General features: G+C 42.2%; 1 protein-coding gene across 2 annotated transcripts; it reads right to left on the bottom strand.

Annotated features, from left to right (window-relative positions):
- Positions 1-1,759: 1,759 nt before the first annotated feature.
- Positions 1,760-11,470, bottom strand: P2RY1 (purinergic receptor P2Y1). 2 transcript variants are annotated; one of them, XR_006283564.1, is made up of 3 exons: positions 10,893-11,458; positions 8,246-9,582; positions 1,760-4,685 (listed from the first exon to the last, which is right to left on the bottom strand). XR_006283564.1 is itself a non-coding variant. In XM_037909031.2 (2 exons), exon 2 carries the CDS (start codon positions 9,510-9,512, stop codon positions 8,421-8,423), a length of 1,092 nt encoding a protein of 363 aa, XP_037764959.1. In that variant the 5' UTR covers positions 9,513-9,582; positions 10,893-11,470; the 3' UTR covers positions 1,760-8,420. The 2 variants fall into 2 exon arrangements, 1 of the variants encoding a protein (XP_037764959.1); XM_037909031.2 differs by having other exon boundaries at positions 1,760-9,582; positions 10,893-11,470.
- Between the last annotated feature and the right edge of the window lie 273 nt (positions 11,471-11,743).

Genomic DNA, 11,743 nt, shown 5'->3' on the forward strand with positions numbered 1-11,743 from the left:
TTACTTTAAATAATATACTTTTCTAATAAAAACGGTACCACTTGTTTGCCTGAAGTTATAACATTATTACAGATAGATCAGTATTTATTACTATTATATAAAGCAAAGTTGCAAGTGTTTTACATCATATTTCTAAGGCTGCTTAAACATCCATATAATTGGAGATGACCATAGCATTCAGATCCAGATCTAAGTTCAGACTCCAACTTCCTACAGATTCCAAAGCATTCAGATCAGAAATTTTGATCAGACTCATCTATGCATGTAGTATTGCAATAGTAACTACGATCTGTTGACTAGGATCCAATCTTGCAAATAACCATGAAAGTAACTTTACTCACTGAGTGGTTGAATTGAGTTTAATGGGACTAATTGGCTGATTAAAGTTACTGCTGTGCCTAAGTGTTTGCAGAATCAGGCCTTTATGTAGAGCTAACAGTCCTCTCAAAGGGCTCTTTTGCACTGCTCTGACTATGCAAAGGGGCCATAAAGTTAACTTTACCAGATCCTCCTCTGGAATACAGTTAGCATTTAAGGCTTTGCCAGGATAGGGGAAGCATTCATGAAGGGACCCCCCTGCACTCTAGTGCCCCCTAGCTAGTGTAATGGCCACCTGGAAGCTGTTACTAGTTAGCGTGAGTTAGAGCAGGTCAATGTCTGCTCCAGCTTATTTCAGAGGTCAAACCAGGCCATAGTATCTCCAGGAATCATGAGAGTGCCAAGAGAGTATACAAGCTGTAACATTTTAAATACATAATATACAGGTTTTTTTTGCATAATACAGGAAGTTATATTATCTTGTACTGCTGCCTCCCGATAACGAAAGTATGCGATGACATAGTAAGAACAAGAGCAAATCTTGAGTAGTCTACAATGTTATCAATACAAGACATTTTTGTCATCATGCAGAGTTTTCCTCAAATGATTAAAATATTGGAGTTCATTTTTAACATTTTAAGCTGCCTAAAAAAGCAATGTGTAGTTACCCTGCAGCAGAATCAGCATGCAATAGCCATCCACAAAGAGAAAAAGGAGCTATAGAGATATTTTTGGCTTTTGATCTAAATATACTGGGTGATTTACTGTAGAGCATCAGATAAAGGTTTTGCGTGTTTTATAATACTGGGAGGAATGCATACCTGAGGCTGAAATGGAAAAGGTTAGCAAAATGGAAAGAGAGAGAGACTTATGAAAACAGTTATTGTGGTAAGTGAAAATAGAAGGTTATGAAGAGGTTTTGTATTGAGTATACAGTGTGTAAGACTGGTAGATATTCAAGGTATATTGGGCCAGATTCTGAGCTCAATTACACTGGTGTATTCTCAGCAGAATCTCACCCACTGAAGTATTTTCTTTATTAGAAAGTAGGTTAGACCATTAAATGCTCTATTGAATAAAATATTTTAACTGACAATCATGCATAATAATTTATTCACTTGTCTTAAACCTCAGCGGACTAGACAGCACCCTTTCAAGAACGTTCTGAATTTATATACTTTTGCAAACGATAATGATCCCTCCCTTCCTCCAAGTGTGTACCTCTGTTTTAGGAATATCCTGTGAATTTTTAATTTATTGTTATAATATAGAAGGAAGCAAAACAGTGTTTCATAATTTTATTGGGTTTTATTCAGTCTGACATTGATAGGTACAATGCCAGTAACTCTGGTGGTTGCATTGCAGTTCTGTTGTCACTAAAAATAGTTACAGTTTCTATCACCATGCCTTACACAAAAACTGCATGCAGATGACACAGTGCTTTATAGAAAATAGACAATCATTTTATTCATGAGTTATGCATAACTAGGTTTTTTTTAGTTACTATTGATTTAAATCAACTACAGAACCTGAGAAGCTTAAATATTGAGTAACACTGTCTCCATAGGCAAATCAAATTAATGGCACTACTAATCACAAGTTTTGGATACACTAAACAATATTAATCTCACAGAATTATAGAAAAATAAACATTTTCACATATATACTTGAAACACACTGTAGTCCAAATTCACAAAACATTAAGCATGTAAATCACATTTTATTCCTTCATATTAGTTTGAAATGATGATGCAATGCAATTTACACCCCAGACATAACATTTTGTAACAGATACAGATTAAGTGGTCAAATTCTCAATGGTGACAAAAACCTCTGGAGTTAAAAATAATACAGCAAATGTAAGAGTGATAAAACTGCAGGTCAAGCTACTATACTGTAGTTAAGGATTTTTTAGTGGTTCTCAGACAACTTCCATGTGAGGGTCAAATTCTGCCCTCGAATATGCATGCAAGATTCCCATTAGTTACACATACAAGAAATAGCATGATCAGCTGAATGAACACTGGGTTGGGAGTCAGAATCGTCTAAATTCTAATCCTCGCTCTGTTGCTGATTAACTGTACAGGCAATTTGCTTCACCTCTCTGTGTCAGTTTGCCTGTGTATAAAATAGGAATAATGATACTTACCTACATTAGAGGGGACTTAATGTTTGTATAACGCCACACTGAACATGTAAGCTATTATATGAATGCTAGGTATTATGAGTGCTAGAACTTCCAGATACATTTCTGGGAATTGTGCCCACATAGGTACTCAGAAGCCATGCTCATGAGCGTGAAATAAATGTCTAGAGAGAACTGCAGGCAGAATTTACCCCAGAGGGAAGCATATACACTATCCAGCAAAACTTTACTTGAGGCAGAAAGTGGACACTATAATGCTTGGACTAGGAATAATGTGTATTAATTTACATTTCTAGAAAATGGGCAAGATGTTAGGACTGCTTCCTTTGGCTGTGAGGAACACAGGAGACCAAATAAAAGACTAAAGCAATATGGGGCAAAAAAGTCCCAGAAACAGTGGGAGTAAGCCAAGCCAGGATAGCACATTTTCCCCCTTCTTCTGTGCCTGGGACCCAGAGGAACTCTACTCACTTTTAGGGGTAGGCAGTGGGTGAATAAAAGGAACAGCCATTTTACATAGCATGCGCCTCTCAGAATCCAGTGGAGATGCAGTGGGCAAAAGGAGCAGGAGTTAATTCTCTACCCTGTGGTCTGCACCGTATCTTCTCCAAAGAGGGGGAAATAGCACAAGCTCAGCTGGAATGACCAGTAGCAACACCACATCTCCTTAAGAAGCAATGCTGCCAGAAGGGAGAAGTCCTGGCCCTTGGCAGAGCTGTGGTATACAGGTCCTGGGTCCCCTGCCTCCACTGTTCCCCCATTTTTCCTCATGAGGGAAGGATTCTGTGGCATCTTGGCTGTAGGAAGATCCCTGCTGTGGGTTTTAATGTTGTGATGGTATAATGCGACCCTTAATGCTTATTATATAGTTCTATAAAATAATAGCTCAATCCCAAATTCTGTTCTCAAATGCACAAGGGAAGCTGTCCCTAAATTCAATGGGAGTTACTCATGTGCATCCAGTGGCAGAATTTGGCACTTGGTGTCTTTAAAATTAAATTTTCATTAGGCTGCTAATGCATAAACTGGATTCAAAACTGCTAGTTTAAAAACAACAAATTTAAATAGCCATGATATCAAGCTACTGAAGTTTCTAAAGTGCCCACAGCCCACATTCAGTAACTAGATTACAGTTGCTTCATTTTGTATTAGACATTATCCCTCCTGGGAGCGCATGGGCATGAATGAGGCAAATTTGACCCTATGGAGCTATAAAATTCAAATATACCATGAACAGTCATTTGTTTCTGTATAGATCATTGTAGCTCTGTTTAGGTCAAATATTCATTTCTTTAAAGGTTTTTTTTTTTTAAATAAAGGTGTTTATCAAGAGCTTTTATGGATCTCTAAATAAATAATGTACATTTAGAAGACTACCAGCAAAGATGCCAAGAGAAAATAGCTCGCTCAAGGTTCAAGTCCAGTCCAGCACACTAAAGAGTGAAGTCAGTACTGTTAGGCGGACTTTGTGTAAGGAGGTGATTGCCTGAGTCCAGATCCTAGTGAACTGGACTACAAAACCCACTATCACCATTGTCACTAAATGGCATTCTCAGCAGTGTCAGCAAAGGTCTGAATGGAAATGAAAACTGTATTCTCCTCACATACCTAGAGGTGGTTCCGCTAGGTCAGCATGAGAGATGTGGTGAGAGGCAGTTTAGGGGATTTTCTCTGCTGATGCCTATGCTGTGAATAGATGGAGGGGGTCCTTTGGTCTAAAGACCTGTCAGGCTGGTTACCTTTCACTAGTATTAAATTCATTTTAATAAGATTAAGTACCAAATGGCAGTAGTATTTACCAATATATCTGGCAAATTACCCCAGGAGCCCATGCCACATTGAGCAAGAAAACAATTTATTTCTGGTCCCACGACATCCAGCCCTGCCACAGTTGGCCAGATCCTCCTCGGATGTGATTGCCCAACACACACCATGCTGTGATGTTGCAGGTACAAAGTAGTCATGCTGGAGCACTGAGAGTCACTCTTGTTATCCTGTGCCATGATTCTGCAGTAGCTCTATCTACTTCAAGGTACAGAACGTGTGCCAAATACAGTAATGTTAAAAAAAAAAGTGGGGACTTAACATGAGATTCTGTGGACCAGCTCCATGTTCCAGCTGCACTCAGTGGTAGTTGTCATCTCAGAATGGTGCATGTCAGGGACTCACATCAGAATAGGATGGTGGTACTGGTTGTTGGTAGTTCTGAATGTCACAGGACCTGAAAGAAGGAAAATAGAATAAGTTTTAAGATAAAAATGTACTTAATGCCCCTCCTACCTGCACCATGGAAACTTCCAGGACATAACTGAGGTAAAGTTACTGGAATGAGGCGCCTTGGCTCTGCAAGTCACCTTTAAAAATTAATCCTGATTACATACAATATTACCACAATGGACCATAGTGAGGTACTGGGCCAGTCTCTTAAGTGAGTATATGCAGGCAAGATGAGTCAAAATTAACTTTCCACTGTTGTGTGGAAGGCACAATAGCAGTCCATGTTTGGGAACCAGTGTGCTGTAGGGAGAATCATGTACCCCACAAAGGAGCAGAGCAGCAGGGATTCTGCCACTTAAGGAGGGTGAATATTGCCTTACTGAGTTTCCGATGGAGATGTGCAGATCCTCCCTGCCCCTCACTGTGAGCTGTACCTATGTGTTACAATTGTATCCTGAAAATTTTGTTGCTGCTCTTGATTTTTAAGGTCTAATATACATTAATGAATAGCCAATATGGTTTAGCATAGCTTTGATACACATTTTAAAAAATAAAACAAAGTGGGTTGATTATATGATTTTTTTTTAAAAAAAGTATCTAAATACAGACTTATCTGAATCTGAGGATTGACTATTGAGTATGTGTGTTTCATGCTTCAAAAAGTTCCTAATTAGTGCAACATTTTATTCCCTAATTGAAGGTAAAAACAAAAAAAAACAAAAAACTGTGAAAGTAACATGATTTTAAACCCATTCAGTGCACAGTCTGCAAATCCATTCTGACACTATCCTTAATTCATCTGCCAAGCCCACCAGTGCATGTCTCAGTTAAGTGCGGCCTCATAAGTGCATAGTTACACACCATGTACTGTAAAAAGAAAAGGAGTACTTGTGGCACCTTAGAGACTAACCAATTTATTTGAGCATAAGCTTTCGTGAGCTACAGCTCACTGCATCCGATGAAGTGAGCTGTAGCTCACGAAAGCTTATGCTCAAATAAATTGGTTAGTCTCTAAGGTGCCACAAGAACTCCTTTTCTTTTTGCGAAAACAGACTAACACGGCTGTTACTCTGAAACCATGTACTGTGGGGCTGATACTCATTCTCTGGCAGCATAAAGGAGCCTTAGACTTTGTCTCCACTAGCACTTTTGTCAGCACAATTTTTGTTGGTCAGGGGTGTAAAAATGGCATAAGTTTCACAGAGAAAAGTGTCTTGTCTAGACAGAGCTATGTCGGCAGGAGAGCTCTGTCCCACCAGCATAGAATAGCTACACGGGAGAACTTACAGCAGCTCAGCTACAGCAGTACCACTGTGCCACCATAATGTCTCTAGGGTAGACTTAGCCTTAGTATAAATGAGAACCAAAGTCTGTACATTCAACAATCATAGAATATCAGGTTTGGAAGGGACCTCAGGAGGTCATCTAGTCCAACCCCCTGCTCAAAGCAGGGCCAATCCCCAACTAAATCATCCCAATGTTTTGTCACAAAGAGTTAGGAGCATTAGCCTTGACTTCTCGCATTAGCTCTACATTTTCTTGGATTTATAGGATTCAATGAGATTTTTAGCATTACTGTAAAATGTTATGCTTGCTAAACAGTAGCTTAATTTATGTGTAGACTGCACATCAACAGCAAATGGTAGTCCAAAATGTCTTGCAGGGCTGGATCTGAGAGTTTATTATAGAAGATGTTCAATTAGAGTACAATTACAACAGTTCAAACATGCCGTTCTATTTTTTCTGTTAATGCTCAATTCTGAAAATATGAAAAACAGAATCATTTAAATTGTTATTAGATAACACTTCACATGTGTACTTAGTCTTCCAATAAATAAGTTAAATAAATAGTTTTTGGAGGTTAAGTAGTTTTATGTTTCTGAACGTAAGCTGCTTAACAATGTTGTCAAGAGATATCTAGAGCTATTCATTTTCTGCATGTAGTCAGTCCTTGGAAATTAATATGCAAGATAGAAATAGTTTATTTTTATTTCTAGCATAAAGTTTGTGGGGGCTGAGGATTTGTTAAAACCATTTACTCATTACATATCATGCCATTTTGTGCGCGAGATTCAATAATACTTTCAGACACATTTCAAACAATATCTATGTGAAATAAATAAGGTTTTGTTCCCCATAGATTCTGCCTGTGCTCAAATCCTCACTGACTGCTGCATTACACAATATATTATTCTGCGCAATTTTAGGTGACCCTTTTACACATTTGGGTGAGACAAATTATGAAGGTACCCACTCCCCAGCATGACATTATTGGCAGTGTATTGCAACATTTTGTTGATACAGTAATTCTTTATTCACAGTAAAAAAAAAGTTGAAGTTTATCTTTTTTTTCCTTCTGATTCCAACAAATATTGTTCTTTAACCCATTTTGATAAGAATTTGCCTGGGAAACAGCTTGTGTTATCACACAAGATAAGCAAGTGAAAAATGCTTGTCCCAAATGAAGGTTAAGATAATTCAAATATCTCCGGCTTTTATGTGGATAAAATTAAAGTGTTTTCAATAATAGAATTTGTTACCCGTAAGAGAATTCACACAAACTTCCAGCATCAGATGCTGAGTGTCAGAACTGCAGTGAAGTGTTGGTCAAAATTTGTAACTCTAGAGAGCAAGTCTCTTCCAAATCTGTAAATTTGGTCCTGCCATTTGCCCAAGCAGAGCCCCCATTCCTGCAGTCCTTATTCAGGTCCTTTATTTGGTTCTTTCCACTGAAGACAATGAGGATTTTACTTCAACAAGGACTGAAATATTGGATATTTAGATAGGCAGTGCCAATTTTTTTAAACTCAGATTTGTAGGTGATATCTACACTCAAAATGTACTGCAATTGTGCATGCATAGGTAGCTGCCTGCACAAAAAGCAAAATAGACATCAGTCTGTGTGCAAACACCAGGGTGAAATTCTGGCCCTGCTAAAATCAATAGCACTGACTTCAACATGGCCAAGATTTCACCCTTAGTTTTCATGTACAATCACAATAATTTGTGAGAGTCATGACACACATGGGCCTGGAACCCATCCTTATAGGAATCAAGCCTTCTGCAAAGATAGAACCAGAAAGGGCACCACTGAGCTACCAAAATTTTATCATTTTCTCTAAAAGTAGAAGATGCAAAATCACAAGACAACGTTCAAGATTGCTGCATCATGATCTGAATGTAAATAAATTTTTTACAGTGTGAGTGTAAAAGAAGAGGCCATGGATGGAAGTAGGGACAGAGGCCCAAAAGAAAAGTTTTTCTTGGATATTTTTTTTAAAAAACCTGTTATTATTAATGGAGAGAAAAGAATCAATAACAGCATCCGATGAAGTGAGCTGTAGCTCACGAAAGCTTATGCTCAAACAAATTTGTTAGTCTCTAAGGTGCCACAAGCAGCACATTTGAAGCTATTTTTTCCTCTGTGGGATTTGCTTTGTCTTATTTTATCTGACACCAGTCAGAAAGATATACTATTGTGAGCATTTTTTTTAAAAAAAGGTAAAAACAGAAATCTGATGTGTTTTTCCCCCCATTAAGATTAATTTTTTTTTTTACACTTACTTTGCTTAAGTTCTCCTTAGACTCACAAAATGAGACACCCCTGCCCCAAAAAGAACAACCCTGCCGGCTGGTTCAGTAGATTTTCCCCAAACAGTCATGGCACTAAAGCATCCTACTGTCTTAAAAACGGACAGTTTTGTTTTGTTTTTTGCTACTGCTTGCAAATCTTTTGCATTCACATACTTGTGTCTCCATTCACTTTATATTCTGCTAAAATATTGAGAGTCACTTCCTCGCTTTTTGATTGCACATTGAGCTCACTTCTTCTAGACATTTTTCTGGTTGCCCTTGAAAGTCTACTTCTAAAGGTATCACCTGCCAAAAAATACAGAATAGGATCTACACAGCTGTTGAGACTAGCTAACCCCCTTGTCACTTGGTAAGTGGCATATACTTTGTCATTGAAGGCACACATTTGTGGAGTCTGAAAATCTAGCCTGGCTCTGAGATTCAATGTCTTCATCACATGAAAGGGAAGATAAGACACAGCAAAGACCATCAACACAATAATAACCAGGTAAATTGATTTTCTCCTAAGAGGAGAATTGTCCAAATCCTTGTAAATCAAAGCTTTCACTATTAGTCCGTAACAACCAAGAATCAATATGAATGGGATGCAGAATATAAATACAGTGGTGCACATGCTGTAAATGAAGTAACTTCTCAGATAATCATCAGTTGTAGTATCATAACATGTAATGGTTTTATTTTTCCTTAGCCCAGTTCCAGAGTAGAACAATATAGGAGAAATCCCAACTACAACAATGACCCAAACAAGGGTACTGATGTAAACAGCATTCTTTTTCTTCAGTCTCCCAAGTGATTTCAAAGGATACACTACTCCTGTGTATCTGTGCACACTGATGCAAGTCAGAAACAAAATGCTGCCATACAGGTTCACATGGAAGATGAACCTTTGCAGTTTGCACATGATATCCCCGAAGATCCAGTCAGTTTTATTGAAGTAATAAAAGATGAGGGCAGGGAGCGTCAAGACATACAAGAAATCAGCTAATGCCAGATTGAACATGTAAACTGAGATGCCACTCCAAGGCCTCATGTGGAAGACAAACATCCAGATCGCCACACTATTGCCCAGAAATCCAGAGATAAAGACTAGAATGTAGACAGTGGGCAGATAATAAAACTGGAAGCCGGTTTTGGTTAGGGAACATTTGGTAGTGGCATTTCCCAGAGTCCAGCCAGTGTTTGACAGAATGTTGGTTTCAGTCCCATTCAAAACAGCTGAAAAGAGGACTTCAGTCATGATCTCTCCACTAAAGTCAGACGGGTCTGGGGGTAAAGCAGCAACTGTCTCTGGGGGGACAAGAAAGCATCTAAAACGAAAAGGCAAAGAAAGACCCAGTTGGAACCTAGCATTTAATTTAATTTATTTATTTATTGCTTTATTCAAACATTGTCAGATGAAGAATCCATGTATACTTGTTCAATTTTATTCACCAATCATTCAATTATTTTTCTCTCTGTAGTTTAGTTGAGCACAGGGCATGAACTTTTCCTATGAAATATTTAAACCAGCCAAGTGTCACACTTGGACATGACACAGGCACCCTTCCTCACCCCCACTGAAGACTGCCAGCATCCCTGCTGGAATTTAACACATCCAGGTGGGCTGCTGGGAGTCAATAGGGTCCCGCTACAGATCCTTCTCCTCCTCCCTGTCACAGTTGAATAGGGGGTCATCAGGGAGCCGGGGCAACTCTCTACTCCTTCCCTCCTTACTCCCCTTGCTAGATCCCAGTGGACATGAATCTGGCATAAACAAAGAGGAAACAATGAGGGTAAGGAGGAAGTGGCAGCTGCACCAGTGCCCCAGGGATAGGCATCAGGGGCTGTCAGTGGTTGATGGAATGGGGGTACAGACTGCACTGGGAGTAGAAAGGGGCAGGAAATGAAAGAGGGAAATGAAGCAGGCAGGAGCCAAAGTAGGGGAAAGGGGCTGAAAAAAAAAAAAAGAAAGAAAGAAAGAAGGGAGGGATTAGGAACTAGCAGAAGAGGGGCTGACTTGGCAAGGGCTATACGGGTGTCTCAGAAGGCAGCAGGGGCTCAATGGAAGAGGGAGAGAATGGGTCAAAAGGGGACAAGCTGAAGGAGAAAAAGGGGACAAGCTGAAGGAGGCTCATGAGGATAAGAGAAGAAGGGCAGACTAGGGGAGGCTGAAGGGGGCGGCGGCAGAAAAAGGAGGCTGCTCTAGGTTCCCTGACACCCGCTTCCTGCCCAAAGCAGTGATTTATATTGCCGCCTTGGAGGTGAGCCGAGAGCCCCTCCAGAGGGGCTCCCCTCCCCCGGACAACCTCGCAGAGCTTCAGCTCTTCCGCCCTCCAAACACCCCAGGCTTCGGGCTACCCTCCAGCCCCCCGCCCGCCCCCTCGGGGCCGCTGTAAGCGATCCCCTGCCCCGCAGCTCCCTCCACCCGCACTGGCCGCCCGGCTACCCCCGGCTCCTTCTCCCTCGGCGGGGAGGACGGAGAGTCCCGGCCCCCGCTGCGGGGCGCTCGGGGCAGGCTCCCGTCTCCGCTCACCGGGCAAGCCGCGGCGGGCTGGGGGCAACCGCGCCAAACTTGTGGGCGCGGCGGGGCCAACTTGCCCCGAGCGCTCGGGTCGCTCCCCGCCCCGGGCCATCCTACCTTCCCGGCCGCTCAGCGGGTCCGCTCCTCGGAGATCCGGCCCCCGCCCCCCCGCCGCCTGCTCGGCCCCTCCGGAAGGCAGGAGAAGGGGCGCCCGGAGGGCGGCATGTGCCTCTCACTCCCCGCGCCGGCTAGGAGCGCAGGTCCCCGCCGCGCCACCTTGAAGGCTCGCCGCAGCCCCGCGCGGCACTAGGCGAGGGCGGCGGGAGCGGGCTGAGGAGCAGAGTTCAGCTTCCTGAGGCGGCGGCAGAGCCGGGAGTGGCCGCCACCCACTCAGCGGCCCCAGCCCAATCGCCGGCTCCGCGCCTGCCCCCTCCGCTCCAGGCCCGGGAACAGGAGCGCGGCACGCAGCAGCGGCTCCGGGAGAAGCGGCTCTCTCACGGGCGTGTTAGCTCAGCCCCACGTACCCTCTCTTCTGACACCCGGGAGGGAGAAGGGGGGAGATAGCAGGGAAGGATCCAGGCGGTCTGGTTCGTTTCCTTGAACAGCCGGCTGTAGCTTTTAGCAGTGGGAAGGGAACACACAACACAGCGAAGTTCCTGACACCCGGAGAGTTGTTCTGCCACAAACAACAGCCATCCCTACAGATAACAGAGCCGCACAGGGACGGAAACCCCGACCAGGCACACCAACACGTAACACAATCACATTTACAGAGAGAGTTACACGCAGAGACACCTCTCTCTCTCACGCACACAGCACATCTTTCCTAACATCTACCTTAATAGTAAACCGCATTTTTGGCATGACCATGTGTCATTTTATCTCAGATCTATTGAACGCGGTTACACACATGCATAACTTAAACCATAGACAGACTCACACTGATGTGCGATAACACGGACAGCTAG

The sequence above is a fragment of the Chelonia mydas genome, chromosome 9 (genome assembly GCF_015237465.2).
Source record: "Chelonia mydas isolate rCheMyd1 chromosome 9, rCheMyd1.pri.v2, whole genome shotgun sequence".
In the NCBI taxonomy this organism is placed as follows: domain Eukaryota; kingdom Metazoa; phylum Chordata; order Testudines; family Cheloniidae; genus Chelonia; species Chelonia mydas.

Coding starts and splice junctions, on each gene's coding strand:
- P2RY1 (XM_037909031.2), bottom strand. CDS start 9,512: ATGACTGAAGTCCTCTTTTCAGCTGTTTTGAATGGGACTGAAACCAAC.